Source organism: Nematostella vectensis, chromosome 5, assembly GCF_932526225.1.
Source record: "Nematostella vectensis chromosome 5, jaNemVect1.1, whole genome shotgun sequence".
NCBI classification, from domain to species: Eukaryota; Metazoa; Cnidaria; class Anthozoa; order Actiniaria; family Edwardsiidae; genus Nematostella; species Nematostella vectensis.
In genome coordinates, this window is record NC_064038.1 from 13,685,570 (window position 1) to 13,701,910 (window position 16,341).

A 16,341-nucleotide genomic window follows, 5' to 3' on the forward strand; every position below is an offset into this window, starting at 1 on the left:
CATGAAAAAATGTGCAATAAATAGAAAGAAACCCATTTTTAGCTCAACGGATTACATGCAGAGAATCTATTTAATTTATACTATTCAATTTCTAAATTCGAGTAAACGTATACAGCTTATTACAAAACCCAGGAGTGTTATTTTCAATCAATTTCTATCCGCACAATGTGCAGTGTTTTAACTACCATATTTTATTTATCTGAAAGATCAAAGGCTAATTAATAAACCTTCATACGTGCAAGTAAGTGCCTTTAATGGTTCTTAGTGAGAATTATTTGTAGAATAATTATTTCTACAAAACATGATATTAATTTTGAGTTGTTGTTATGCTATTGAAGCAAAGTGAAATAAAGTAGCGATCAGCTCAAGTCGTAATCTGTGCTTTTGAGCTTGCTGCAATCAAAGCAATGATTTCAATGACCCGTCGGTCTCCCTTTGTCGCGTGCGACAGCTAGCGAGTTTAATAAAGACATTTTTCGATAATTACCATGATTTCGCGTCAAAACTGATATCGCCTTTCAAACTTGTGTATTGAAATGACGGATGTTGATAAAAACATCAAACGAGTTTTTCAAAACAATCTAAAAACAGCTTTGTCACGTGATTTCACTTTAATAAAAACCCAGATAATTCAGTTTTCGGCTTTTTGCATAAGAGATGATGAATGATAGGATCCTTAAAAACACAGATTCATATTTGTGATACGTTTTCTAATATTAGACAAGTACAGAAAAGAGGAACCACTATTGACAATATTGACTATATGACCACTATTTTAAGAATTTCCTACTGCGACAAAAAAAAAAAAAAAACAAACAGAAAAATGTAGCATAAAATCGAAATGATTATATAGAAAGCAATATTGCAGTAGACCAATTTCTTTCCAACAAGCTTACATGTTGTGTTTCATTTTTGGGGCGTTGACCAAATTGATTCTTTATTTTATTGTCAGAAAAGTGTCTGGAGCATAACTTCACTTCACATGTATAGTCCTTGTCTCCAGCTGGGGCCTTGTAAGCCCTTTTTCCCACGCCCCATGGTGCAGCGCGGTCATAGTTTATTTTCAAAATGGCGGACTGTTTAAGTGCTGACAAAATCTGGTAAATCGCTAGGAATTATTCCTTGTAGATAAAGTCGCCGGTTCTTTCTTGGGCAAGCGGCAAATCAAACATGACGCCACAAACGACTAGCCGCGCAGGCAATAGTAGCCTGGGGACGAGGCTATGAGATTTACATTTCAGCAAGAAAATAAAGCCGAGGAAATCCCGACCATATTGTCTCTCAAGCATTCTTGATGAACTAAGGAATTTCATTCGATTTGATTTTAATTGTTTTTTCTTTTCTTCTTTTTCTTTTTAACGCAAATATGAGTAATCTTCGTTTGATTCACTGACATATTACTCTAGCTCCCGTGAGTTTTACTTAAATTTAAAAGCTTTACTTTCACGGGTTGACGTCTGAGCGAATCATGGAGTGGATTCACTGACAAAGTACTCTAGCTCCCGTGAGTTTTACTTAAATTTAAAAGCTTTACTTTCACGGGTTGACGTCTGAGCGAATCATGGAGTGGATTCACTGACAAAGTACTCTACTCCCGTGAGTTTTACTTAAATTTAAAAGCTGTACTTTCACGGGTTGGCGTCTGAGCGAATCATGGAGTGGATTCACTGACAAAGTACTCTAGCTCCCGTGAGTTTTACTTAAATTTAAAAGCTTTACTTTCACGGGTTGGCGTCTGAGCGTACCATGGAGTGGATTCACTGACAAAGTACTCTAGCTCCCGTGAGTTTTACTTAAATTTAAAAGCTTTACTTTCACGGGTTGGCGTCTGAGCGAATCATGGAGTGGATTCACTGACAAAGTACTCTAGCTCCCGTGAGTTTTACTTAAATTTAAAAGCTTTACTTTCACCGGTTGACGTCTGAGCGTATCATGGAGTGGATTCACTGACAAAGTACTCTAGCTCCCGTGAGTTTTACTTAAATTTAAAAGCTTTACTTTCACGGGTTGGCGTCTGAGCGAATCATGGAGTGGATTCACTGATAAAGTACTCTAGCTCCCGTGAGTTTTACTTAAATTTAAAAGCTGTACTTTCACGGGTTGGCGTCTGAGCGAATCATGGAGTGGATTCACTGACAAAGTACTCTAGCCCCCGCGAGTTTTACTTAAATTTAAAAGCTTTACTTTCACGGGTTGACGTCTGAGCGAATCATGGAGTGGATTCACTGACATAGTACTCTAGCTCCCGCGAGTTTTACTTAAATTTAAAAGCTTTACTTTCACGGGTGGGCGTCTGAGCGAATCATGGAGTGGATTCACTGACATAGTACTCTAGCTCCCGCGAGTTTTACTTAAATTTAAAAGCTTTACTTTCACGGGTTGGCGTCTGAGCGAATCATGGAGTGGATTCACTGACAAAGTACTCTAGCTCCCGTGAGTTTTACTTAAATTTAAAAGCTTTACTTTCACGGGTTGGCGTCTGAGCGAATCATGGAGTGGATTCACTGACAAAGTACTCTAGCTCCCGCGAGTTTTACTTAAATTTAAAAGCTTTACTTTCACGGGTTGACGTCTGAGCGAATCATGGAGTGGATTCACTGACAAAGTACTCTAGCTCCCGTGAGTTTTACTTAAATTTAAAAGCTGTACTTTCACGGGTTGACGTCTGAGCGTATCATGGAGTGGATTCACTGACAAAGTACTCTAGCTCCCGTGAGTTTTACTCAAATTTAAAAGCTTTACTTTCACGGGTTGACGTCTGAGCGAATCATGGAGTGGATTCACTGACAAAGTACTCTAGCTCCCGTGAGTTTTACTTAAATTTAAAAGCTTTACTTTCACGGGTTGGCGTCTGAGCGAATCATGGAGTGGATTCACTGACAAAGTACTCTAGCTCCCGTGAGTTTTACTTAAATTTAAAAGCTTTACTTTCACCGGTTGACGTCTGAGCGTATCATGGAGTGGATTCACTGACAAAGTACTCTAGCTCCCGTGAGTTTTACTTAAATTTAAAAGCTTTACTTTCACGGGTTGGCGTCTGAGCGAATCATGGAGTGGATTCACTGACAAAGTACTCTAGCTCCCGTGAGTTTTACTTAAATTTAAAAGCTGTACTTTCACGGGTTGGCGTCTGAGCGTATCATGGAGTGGATTCACTGACAAAGTACTCTAGCTCCCGTGAGTTTTACTTAAATTTAAAAGCTGTACTTTCACGGGTTGGCGTCTGAGCGAATCATGGAGTGGATTCACTGACAAAGTACTCTAGCTCCCGCGAGTTTTACTTAAATTTAAAAGCTTTACTTTCACGGGTTGACGTCTGAGCGAATCATGGAGTGGATTCACTGACATAGTACTCTAGCTCCCGCGAGTTTTACTTAAATTTAAAAGCTTTACTTTCACGGGTTGGCGTCTGAGCGAATCATGGAGTGGATTCACTGACAAAGTACTCTAGCTCCCGTGAGTTTTACTTAAATTTAAAAGCTTTACTTTCACGGGTTGGCGTCTGAGCGAATCATGGAGTGGATTCACTGACAAAGTACTCTAGCTCCCGTGAGTTTTACTTAAATTTAAAAGCTGTACTTTCACGGGTTGGCGTCTGAGCGTATCATGGAGTGGATTCACTGACAAAGTACTCTAGCTCCCGTGAGTTTTACTTAAATTTAAAAGCTGTACTTTCACGGGTTGGCGTCTGAGCGAATCATGGAGTGGATTCACTGACAAAGTACTCTAGCTCCCGCGAGTTTTACTTAAATTTAAAAGCTTTACTTTCACGGGTTGACGTCTGAGCGAATCATGGAGTGGATTCACTGACATAGTACTCTAGCTCCCGCGAGTTTTACTTAAATTTAAAAGCTTTACTTTCACGGGTTGACGTCTGAGCGAATCATGGAGTGGATTCCCTGACAAAGTACTCTAGTTCCCGCGAGTTTTACTTAAATTTAAAAGCTTTACTTTCACGGGTTGGCGTCTGAGCGAATCATGGAGTGGATTCACTGACAAAGTACTCTAGCTCCCGTGAGTTTTACTTAAATTTAAAAGCTTTACTTTCACCGGTTGACGTCTGAGCGTATCATGGAGTGGATTCACTGACAAAGTACTCTAGCTCCCGTGAGTTTTACTTAAATTTAAAAGCTTTACTTTCACGGGTTGGCGTCTGAGCGAATCATGGAGTGGATTCACTGACAAAGTACTCTAGCTCCCGTGAGTTTTACTTAAATTTAAAAGCTGTACTTTCACGGGTTGGCGTCTGAGCGTATCATGGAGTGGATTCACTGACAAAGTACTCTAGCTCCCGTGAGTTTTACTTAAATTTAAAAGCTGTACTTTCACGGGTTGGCGTCTGAGCGAATCATGGAGTGGATTCACTGACAAAGTACTCTAGTTCCCGTGAGTTTTACTTAAATTTAAAAGCTGTACTTTCACGGGTTGGCGTCTGAGCGAATCATGGAGTGGATTCACTGACAAAGTACTCTAGCTCCCGTGAGTTTTACTTAAATTTAAAAGCTTTACTTTCACCGGTTGACGTCTGAGCGTATCATGGAGTGGATTCACTGACAAAGTACTCTAGCTCCCGTGAGTTTTACTTAAATTTAAAAGCTGTACTTTCACGGGTTGGCGTCTGAGCGTATCATGGAGTGGATTCACTGACAAAGTACTCTAGCTCCCGTGAGTTTTACTTAAATTTAAAAGCTGTACTTTCACGGGTTGGCGTCTGAGCGAATCATGGAGTGGATTCACTGACAAAGTACTCTAGCTCCCGCGAGTTTTACTTAAATTTAAAAGCTTTACTTTCACGGGTTGACGTCTGAGCGAATCATGGAGTGGATTCACTGACATAGTACTCTAGCTCCCGCGAGTTTTACTTAAATTTAAAAGCTTTACTTTCACGGGTTGGCGTCTGAGCGAATCATGGAGTGGATTCACTGACATAGTACTCTAGCTCCCGCGAGTTTTACTTAAATTTAAAAGCTTTACTTTCACGGGTTGGCGTCTGAGCGAATCATGGAGTGGATTCACTGACGAAGTACTCTAGCTTCTGTGAGTTTTAGTTAAATTTAAAAGCTTTACTTTCACGGGTTGGCGTCTGAGCGAATCATGGAGTGGATTCACTGACGAAGTACTCTAGCTTCTGTGAGTTTTAGTTAAATTTAAAAGCTTTACTTTCACGGGTTGGCGTCTGAGCGTATCATGGAAGCACGAGTTATAATACGATATTTTAGACGCTAGAAGAAAAAAAAAATCAGACTTTTAGTTACCGCCATGCTCAAATTAACAGCTAGAAGCCTCGTCGTTATCGAATAATCTGTTTGGCGCTCTCTGTACAAATGATTTTAAAAGTCTGATAACGGTGTTAGCCCCCGTTGCATCATCAATATTTATAGTGCATAAATATCAAAATGAGGTTTTCTAGAATCGATATTAAGCGTACATAAAGCGAACACAACAGTTTTCCAACTCTTGATTTCTTTTTAACTACACAAAATCGCTCATTTACCAACGAAGCACTGGTGGTGGTGAGGGGGGGGGGGGGGTATCGATAAATTCTCGATTACAATGTTTGTTCAATTGTATAGGAAGGAGTATCTATAAGGATTAATTTTCTTGGGGGAATGCCTAGAATAGAATTAGTGGGCGCGATCTGGTGATTGCTACAAAATATATGACTGGAAGCGAAATTGTTTTATTATAAACTGCAAGATTTAATCATGGCCGGCGGTTCTATAACCTTAGCACTCAACCAAAACGTAGACAAAACATGGTTTTGAGTACGCCTAGCAAGAATTCTCAATTGATACTCGTTAACATTAAGATATTTAAAATTGGTGGTGGCTTGTTCTGAAATCGTTCCTTTTTGACAGACAAACTTTTTTCGTCTTTTAAAAGAGACTGGGTTCTTTAATACTAAGTTCTAAGTTCTATTTTACTAAGCACCCATAAGGTGGCGCTTTTAGGTCCATATTGGGTTATCTCGAAATAACCATCTAAAGACAAAGTTTCATACTTTATTTACCAAATTTCATCGAAAATATCGCATTGGCTTTCCGAAATCAGCCGATGGAAATGGATGCTTTTTCAGGTTTGGTACTTTGCTAGGATGACAAAATGGCGGCTGACACGAGGCTGTTCAAGGCTGTTATCATAACTTGCTCGCAATCTATCGCATATTGCCGCATGTTAGAAAGTGCTTGCCGAGAAACACCCAGTGGCGGCAAAGTCATTTCAAACATCCAAATTCAGCACGCATTAAACTGACGTCAAATGGAGGTAATGGGACTGCCCCCATGAGTCTTTTTCCTCATTTTCGCGGGCTCATGAGTAAAAAATAGGGATAAAGTTAAAAGTAAAAATAATTGTGGTCGCATGAGACATGACTTTTGAAACCCTCTCACTTACTAGCTAATGAATTCAAAAGATGTGTTGGTGATTGTTTCCATAATAGTTTTCGTTTAAAAGGGTGAGTAATTAGTGAACAAGGAACGAAGTTAATTAAAAAATAATAACATTATTTGTTCTTTCAAAGGTTTAAAATATGGAATAAATATATTGGTATCGCTGCCGACAACATATGATCCTTGATAAGACGCTAACGAACCTGAATATGCTAAGCACAACACCCAAGCGAGAACCAAACAACAAAACGCAATCATCTGGAATATCTTAAAACTTAGTTTGGCTGAGATAACTCTGAATTAAAAAATAGAGAAACTTAAAGAAATAGACATTGGGATATGTTTTTGATATTATTCAAAAAATATATTTCAACAAATGTAATCAAAATGTATACATATCAGCAGGGAGATTTATAAGCGTTTACTTATGAAAATACGTCTCGTACGTGAAAAATCGCGAGTTTCATTTAGAGTTTTGGGAAATTAGTAGTTTTCGGGGTAGACACAAGTCCAATAAGCATCTCGCTTATCATGTCTTGCCATCAAAACAGGTGCATAATGAAACAATCTAGAGCAGATAACCCATATTTAGACTAGCCTACTGGTCTATTCCATTTTCTGCAGGAAATGATAATTTTCAGGTAATTGTAGAAAAAGTCATATCTCTTCTCCCTAAAGTTCTTCGAACCCCTCTCCTAAATTTTCTTGACATTCCATAATAAATCACGGGGTTATAGCAGGAATAAGCCTTGGCGAACATCGGTGGAAGGATTCTGGCGATGTCTGGGATTGTTTGAATCCCTGTCCAGCTGATGTACAGGGACGTAATTGCATAAGGCGACCACGCAACCAAAAATGCAAGGGTCATTGCGAGATAGATTTTTGCAACTTTGTGTTCGCATCGAAGGGTTCTGCGGGCCGTGAAAGATTCCTGCCCCCATCGCCTTCTCGCGTCTCTCAGTGTTACTCTGACAACACAGAATACTCGAGAATAACAAAATCCGCAAATGAGAATCGGGAAAAAGAAAAATAATATTAAGATGGTCAAGGTGAAGGAGAGATCGTTTAACGATCTAGAGTACCACTTGAGTGCACAATAAGAAAACCCCGGTTGAAGCGCGTACGAAGACCAACCAACTAACGGAAGTATTCCCCAAGCAAAGGCTGTCCCCCACAAAACAGCTATGATATAAACCGTTTGCTTTCGGCTGGCGCGTCGCTGCAGTACAACAGAACGCCAAATGTCGAGCGAGGTAGCGGCTAAGTGTGAGATAGAAACTAGTCCAAGCACAGTCGAGGCGAATCCGTATAATTGACACGGTATTTGACCAAGTGTTTGGTCGCTGAAATTCGCGTACGCTCCAACCGTGTCCACAACCAAACGCATAAGAAAATCCGATACAGCCATACTCAGAATATACCAACTGCAAGCCCGACGAAGGAAACGAGTACGGGTTAATATATAGATCGCTAAGCCATTGAACACCAAGGAGATGGCGCTCAGTGCGATGTAGACAGCGCCTATTCCATGGTGAGATCCAGCCATTTTTGTTCCCACCTCAGTCAATATTGATTCAAGCTTATCTTGACTCAGCACTTTTCCAAGACAACTAAGCTCTTTTGGGTTAATAAGAGGGAGAAGAGACGCTTTTTTAGCCGGAGATAACAGCCTGCCTACGAACTACGTCACTTCCCCCACTTACATAAAATATGAGTACGATGACGAAGTAAAACCAATAGTGTACATCCAAATGACTATTACGGGTGGCAATATACTCTATATGACCACATGGAAGGTTTCAGAGAATATATCAAGGTTTTATTCTGAATCTCGAGGCCTCAATTTCGCCTTAGATTGTCAGGTATTGGGCTGCCTGTGGCGAGCTCGTTTAGGAAAATGACGTAGATTTAATGATCGAGAGCGTTCAAAATCGCAATCGAGCGCCCTCGCTTCATTTCCTTATTCCTTAATTATGTACCCCTAGTGTATTTTAACGTTTCCACAGTCGTAAAGAGTGTATGGTGTCCGTAACAAAATAGTTAGCGAGAGAAACTGTCACGCAATTTAAAAACTGTTAAGGGCGCGACGCCCTCAATGAAATAACGAAATACTATGGTAATTCTGGGCAATTACTTTTTTCTTTTCTCCTATGCTCGGCTCCCCGAAGTTTCGCACAGACTAATAGTCACAGCTCTACTTCGAGTCCCACGTATTTGAGTTATCCCCAATAGCATAATGTATAATGCCGGATATCTTTCGCGACAATGCTTTGTTTTATTTTTTGTTTATTATCTTTCTCATTATATCACCGAGAGAATTATTTGAGACAGGAAACATTGAAAAACTCTATCAAAGAAACCAACCGATATCACAAAGCCCGACAGGAAAACATTTGCTGCGATGAAGAAATAAATTTAGAAAAACGGAAGTCTGCAAGTTGTTCCACCTTGCACTGAGGTACAAAGCCGCATTAGGGGTTGGCTTTTAGTGGCAGAACAATCGTACACCCCTACGGTTCCTGTTAGCATAACTCAAACTTAGTTAATAAAATTTTTCCGTGGGTAGAATACAGTGTCGCCCTGGCAACCGCTGATTTGCCGTCACTTGCTGCCAGAAAAAACGCCTTCTGCACGAAGTTTTTTAAGTTTTTAGATAACCAAAATCCGCTATAAAACCCAATAAATTGCAGAATATCACCTATTGGAAACCCCTAGGAATTAAGATCTGATTGCCCATTCAATGTAATTCAATGTATTACTAACAGAATCACATATTTTGTTGCTGTTAAATATGCTAATTGTCTTACTGTATAGTCATCAATGTAATTGCGCACTCCCTGTAATTCAGTTTCCACTGCAAAAAGGGTGAAATTAAACATATCTATCTATATTGACCAAAGTCCGCAAGTGCACGATACGCGATCTTCTCTTCGCTGACGATGCTGCTTTGGTTGCACACAGTGAGAGTGAGCTACAGTCCCTTTTGGACCGTTTCTCGAACGCTTGTGCGGACTTCAGTCTTGCAATCAGCCTTAAGAAGACGAAAGTGATGCACCTAGGCTCTGAAATTGCGCCTACTCTTACCATCAACGACTTCACCCTAGATGTTGTTCCTCAGTTTACCTACCTTGGCTCCACCACCTCCGCCAACGGATGCCTCGATGTCGAACTCGGCAAAAGAATCGGTAAAGCAGTGACAACAATGACAAAGCTTTCCTCTCGAGTGTGGGAGAACAAGAAACTTACCATCTCGACGAAGATCACCGTATATCGCGCCTGCATTTTGAGTACTCTCCTATACGGAAGCGAATCTTGGACCACCTACGCGCGGCAGGAGAAGCGATTAAATACCTTCCACATGCGATGTCTTCGCCGCATCCTCGGTATCCATTGGTCGGATAAAGTTACGAATAACGAGGTCCTCGAAAGATCAGGTTTACCGACGCTTTTTACCCTACTTCGTCAACGCAGGTTGAGGTGGCTAGGCCACGTTTGTCGAATGGAAAATGGCCGTATTCCCAAAGATCTTCTTTACGGCGAACTTGCACACGGATCAAGACCTGTAGGACGCCCGAAGCTCCGCTTCAAGGACTCATGCAAGCGTGATATGCTCGCAATCGGCCTCGACGTGGACAACTGGGAGAAGCTTGCCGAGGATCGCAGCAGATGGAGGTCTGAATGTGCTGCCGCACTCAACTCAGGGGAGTTAGAGCTGAAAAGAGAGGCCGAAGAGAGAAGGCAGAGGAGAAAGGCATCCGAAATTCGAACTGGATCAAACCCATCTCAGACGTCTGTCCTCGTTTGTCGTTCATGTGGTCGCACATGTGCTTCGCGCATCGGGCTTTTTAGTCATGGAAAGAAATGCCAACGTTCATCGCGCTGATGTCATGGACACTGACTGTCCGAAGACTGCCTACTATCTATATTGAAATTGGAAAACTATTACCGGGAAAACTATTCACATTTATCGTATCCAAAAATGGTTTACTCTCGCTGTTATTCCAGTCTCGCTTGGAATTCATCAATGAAAGAAAGCCATCCCTAAATCTCGAAGGTAATATTTTAATGCAAAAAGTCCCCCCCCCCCCCCATATATCGCTGGTTATGTTTCGATTTGCTGACCAGGCCCGTACCCTGCGAACGGCCGAAAGTCCACTTTTGGTTCTCAATAGACGTTCTATTTGTAGACAAGACTAAAAATCATGAGCTAGATCACTCTAGTATGTAGCCAAATCCGACAATAAACGTCCCGTGGAGATACTGCAAAGGCATTAAAAAATCCCTTTTTGTTCTTTCGGAGGTGGTCAGATTTTTATGAGAACTCCCTCCCTCTCCTCCCCTCCCGGAAAAAAAATTAGGTACACTTTTTCGGATTTTGCACCCAAGAAAAATCCTGGGTACGGGCCTGCTAAGTAGTATAATGTCAAGATTGACAGACAATTTAATTGTGGCTTAACTTCTGTCTCAATGTTCTAGACCATTTTTTAAAGTTTTTCTATCATTGTGAAACCCCTGCAATATTTTGCATTATTTGTCAATAATAAAGCTGGTTTACTCGAAGTTAATACCATGCTCGAGGATCCAGCGTACTTTGCGGGCGCTCCATAAGGTAGTGACATTTAGGAGCGCCCGCAAAGTACGCTGGATCCTCGAGCATGAGTTAATACCCTTAAACACGAGGTTCCGCTATAAAAGGGAAAACTCCTCCTACCCCCGGGCTCCAGAACAATCAGTTATAAATCAGCTGTTAATGAGTTAGCATGTCAGGACAATTGCTCGAGCTCTAAATTCAAATTTTATTTTCTAAACCTTATTGAATGTCACTCCTAGACTTTCCCATCTAAAATAGTTCTGTTTATAGTACGAAAATTTTCATCACAGCGTGATAATAATTTATGCAGATGCGTTAGATAAAGGATAGCGCAAAATTTAAAATTTTGCACCGAAAACGTGAGTGGAGAGCAAATCACTTATTTATCAATCTCTTAACACAACTGCCTTTGCAAAAATAGTTTTATTCCAGCCGACCGAGGCTCTGAGATAAGCAATTTTACAAGAGACATTTATGACTGCTAGCTTGGCAGTGTTATGATTATAATTGCAAATTCGAGCCGGAGGTTGGGAGGAGCTTTACCGTTTATAGCGGAACCTCGTGTTTAAAAAAGCCCAAATCCGCCACCGGTTCAGGATGGAAACCACAATGTTATTTTGACTATAAAGAAAACAACTTAAGTAAAAAAAACTGTACTGCGTTGGCGAGGGTGCAAAAATGTCTTTCGAACTTCATTTAAAAAGAAATGATGAAAAGCATAAATCCACAAATTACCGCGAAATACAGTTAAAAGAAGCCTCTGCTAGCAGGGCACTTCCCGCCATATCTTTTATCTATCAATGTCCACCCCCTTTCGACAAAAAAAATATTTGGGAAGAACGCATTAGCAGAGACGGCGCAACGATTGGGAAAATGCTTTGCTTTGCCCAAAATTTCAATAGAAATTATTAAATATTTTTAAAAAAAATTAACAGCGTTAACAGTGTTCGCCATTTGAGTCGTGATCTTGTGGAAAACAACTGAAATCCAGAACGAATTTTATTTTTTTCTTTCTTTGCCGTTCTCGTCTTTAATGTAAACTTTGAGTTTCGAAAAAAGCGGATGCAAATAAGAATACGAGATCGCCTTTACCATTTAGTTGGCAGTGATTTGAAGAAAAATGATTGAGTATATATAAAGCAAACAAGCCCCTAATGGTGCTTTTTGTAATCATAATAGGCCGCAATTCTTTGATGGTTTGGCAAGGAGTAAATCATAGACATGCAGGCATTGAAAAGAGCCAAATAGACCCCGGGGAAGTCTTGTCACCTGGCGACTGCCCTAAAAAAAATTAATGGAAGCGAGATCTAAGCATGACAGCATATATAAGCGCGTGACAATCTAACGGTTATCACTTAACATTAACTAAAGACGAAGGCAGCCCTAGGATAATGAAAAAATAAAATATAAAAACAGGAAGATAAAAAAATATATAGCAAAGACCAATTTGATTGCATAAAATAAAACCTTTTTTTAAGAAAAACGCTGCCGCTAAGGTTGAAGAAAGTTCATTATAATTTTTGAAAATATTGGGGAAGGGGGTACATGTCCCCAGTGCTCCCCCTTGCTGCGGCACTGAAACACGACACCGTTTTCGAAGTAGCCATAAAAAAATAAAAACTAGCATTTTCTTTACAGACCTAATCTCCCTACACGGAAGAAAAGCTTTAATAAATAGATAATTTCCATCCCTAAAAAAAGGAACTCGATCTGGGTACTCACCCAATACGGTAAGTAACGTAGAGGCTGCATCCGCACCGATAGGGCTCATTGCCGTACACATGTACTCCCCGGTATCGGATACCCGGGTATTGGACAACACAAGAGTGGAGTTGCCATTGGACACTGGTAGGAAGCGACCCCCATTACTCCACGTGATTGCCGGCGCCGGAATCCCGTGTACCGGACATTTGATCGATACCGAGGTACCTTGTAGTACAGTTACCCGGCTGCCGATGGTGGTAGAGACAGGCTTGCGGTCTTCAGTTCTGATGATGACATCCATTGCAGCAATGACTGGGTCCTTAGGATCTGAACACATAAACAAGAACAAAACAATCAAAACGCGATAAAGCACGTTATTACTGGTTACTTGCGATTGACATGTCCTTGAGATATCTAGTGGCGCGCACTTGTCTCTAGGAGTAATTTAATAGTGCACACATCTCTAGGAGTTAACCTAGCAGTGCACACATCTCTAGGAGTAATCTAGTAGTGCACACATCTCTAGGAGAAATCTAGTAGTGCACACTTGCCTCTAGCAGTAATCTAGTAGTGCACACATCTCTAGGAGTAATCTAGTAGTGCACACATCTCTAGGAGTAATCTAGTAGTGCACACATCTCTAGGAGTAATCTAGTAGTGCACACATGTCTCTAGGAGTAATCTAGTAGTGCACACATCTCTAGGAGTAATCTAGTAGTGCACACATCTCTAGGAGTAATCTAGTAGTGCACACATCTCTAGGAGTAATCTAGTAGTGCACACATCTCTAGGAGTAATCTAGTAGTGCACACTTGTCTCTAGCAGTAATCTAGTAGTGCACACTTGTCTCTAGGAGCAATCTAGTAGTGCACACTTGTCTCTAGGAGTAATCTAGTAGTGCACACATCTCTAGGAGTAATCTAGTAGTGCACACATCTCTAGGAGTAATCTAGTAGTGCACACATGTCTAGGAGTAATCTAGTAGTGCACACATCTCTAGGAGTAATCTAGTAGTGCACACATGTCTAGGAGTAATCTAGTAGTGCACACATCTCTAGGAGTAATCTAGTAGTGCACACATCTCTAGGAGTAATCTAGTAGTGCACACATCTCTAGGAGTAATCAAGCAGTGCACACATGTCTAGCAGTAATCTAGTAGTGCACACATCTCTAGGAGTAATCTAGTAGTGCACACATCTCTAGCAGTAATCTAGTAGTGCACACATCTCTAGGAGTAATCTAGTAGTGCACACATCTCTAGGAGTAATCTAGTAGTGCACACATGTCCTTGAGATATCTAGTAGTGCACACTTGTCTCTAGGAGTAATCTAGTAGTGTACACACATCTCTAGGAGTAATCTAGTAGTGCACACATCTCTAGGAGTAATCTAATAGTGCACACATCTCTAGGAGTAATCAAGTAGTGCACACATGTCTAGCAGTAATCTAGTAGTGCACACATCTCTAGGAGTAATCTAGTAGTGCACACTTGTCTCTAGGAGTAATCTAGTAGTGTACACATGTCTCTAGGAGTAATCTAGTAGTGCACACATCTCTAGGAGTAATCTAGTAGTGCACACATCTCTAGGAGTAATCTAGTAGTGCACACTTGTCTCTAGGAGTAATCTAGTAGTGCACACATCTCTAGGAGTAATCTAGTAGTGCACACTTGTCTAGCAGTAATCTAGTAGTGCACACTTGCCTCTAGGAGTAATCTAGTAGTGCACACATGTCTAGGAGTAATCTAGTAGTGCACACATGTCTAGGAGTAATCTAGTAGTGCACACATCTCTAGGAGTAATCTAGTAGTGCACACATCTCTAGGAGTAATCTAGTAGTGCACACTTGTCTCTAGCAGTAATCTAGTAGTGCACACATCTCTAGGAGTAATCTAGTAGTGCACACATCTCTAGGAGTAATCTAGTAGTGCACACATCTCTAGGAGTAATCTAGTAGTGCACACATCTCTAGGAGTAATCAAGTAGTGCACACATGTCTAGGAGTAATCTAGTAGTGCACACATCTCTAGGAGTAATCTAGTAGTGCACACATCTCTAGGAGAAATCTAGTAGTGCACACATCTCTAGGAGTAATCTAGTAGTGCACACATCTCTAGGAGTAATCTAGTAGTGCACACATCTCTAGGAGTAATCAAGTAGTGCACACATGTCTAGGAGTAATCTAGTAGTGCACACATCTCTAGGAGTAATCTAGTAGTGCACACATCTCTAGGAGAAATCTAGTAGTGCACACATCTCTAGGAGTAATCTAGTAGTGCACACTTGTCTCTAGCAGTAATCTAGTAGTGCACACTTGTCTCTAGGAGTAATCTAGTAGTGCACACATCTCTAGGAGTAATCTAGTAGTGCACACATCTCTAGGAGTAATCTAGTAGTGCACACATCTCTAGGAGTAATCTAGTAGTGCACACATCTCTAGGAGTAATCTAGTAGTGCACACTTCTCTAGGAGTAATCTAGTAGTGCACACTTGTCTCTTGGAGTAATCTAGTAGTGCACACTTGTCTCTAGGAGTAATCTAGTAGTGCACACTTGTCTCTAGGAGTAATCTAGTAGTGCACACATCTCTAGGAGTAATCTAGTAGTGCACACATCTCTAGGAGTAATCTAGTAGTGCACACATCTCTAGGAGTAATCTAGTAGTGCACACATCTCTAGGAGTAATCTAGTAGTGCACACTTCTCTAGGAGTAATCTAGTAGTGCACACATCTCTAGGAGTAATCTAGTAGTGTACACATCTCTAGGAGTAATCTAGTAGTGCACACATCTCTAGGAGTAATCTAGTAGTGCACACATCTCTAGGAGTAATCTAGTGGTGCACACATCTCTAGGAGTAATCTAGTGGTGCACACATCTCTAGGAGTAATCTAGTAGTGCACACATCTCTAGGAGTAATCTAGTAGTGCACACATCTCTAGGAGTAATCTAGTAGTGCACACATCTCTAGGAGTAATCTAGTGGTGCACACATCTCTAGGAGTAATCTAGTAGTGCACACATCTCTAGGAGTAATCTAGTAGTGCACACATGTCTAGGAGTAATCTAGTAGTGCACACATCTCTAGGAGTAATCTGGTAGTGCACACATCTCTAGGAGTAATCTAGTAGTGCACACTTGTCTCTAGGAGTAATCTAGTAGTGCACACATCTCTAGGAGAAATCTAGTAGTGCACACTTGTCTCTAGCAGTAATCTAGTAGTGCACACATCTCTAGGAGTAATCTAGTAGTGCACACATCTCTAGGAGTAATCTAGTAGTGCACACATCTCTAGGAGTAATCTGGTAGTGCACACATCTCTAGGAGTAATCTAGTAGTGCACACATGTCTCTAGGAGTAATCTAGTAGTGCACACATGTCTCTAGGAGTAATCTAGTAGTGCACACATCTCTAGGAGTAATCTAGTAGTGTACACATGTCTCTAGGAGTAATCTAGTAGTGCACACTTGTCTCTAGCAGTAATCTAGTAGTGCACACATCTCTAGGAGTAATCTAATAGTGCACACATCTCTAGGAGTAATCTAATAGTGCACACATCTCTAGGAGTAATCTAGTAGTGCACACATCTCTAGGAGTAATCTAGTAGTGCACACTTGTCTCTAGGAGCAATCTAGTAGTGCACACTTGTCTCTAGGAGCAAT

The 16,341-nt window shown here is 40.9% G+C and overlaps 2 protein-coding genes across 4 annotated transcripts in view; both read right to left on the reverse strand.

Annotated features, from left to right (window-relative positions):
- LOC5503308 (hemicentin-1) overlaps positions 1–16,341 on the reverse strand; it is a 136,135-nt gene that overhangs the window by 24,089 nt on the left and 95,705 nt on the right. For all 3 annotated transcript variants that reach the window (XM_048727478.1, XM_048727480.1, XM_048727479.1), the window contains one exon: positions 12,703–13,011. In XM_048727478.1, the coding sequence (XP_048583435.1) occupies positions 12,703–13,011 (309 nt within the window). The remainder of the gene's footprint in view (positions 1–12,702; positions 13,012–16,341) is intronic.
- On the reverse strand, positions 195–8,225 carry LOC116611056 (melanopsin-B-like). The gene has a single exon (XM_048727497.1). It carries the CDS (start codon positions 7,933–7,935, stop codon positions 7,027–7,029), a length of 909 nt encoding a protein of 302 aa, XP_048583454.1. The 5' UTR covers positions 7,936–8,225; the 3' UTR covers positions 195–7,026.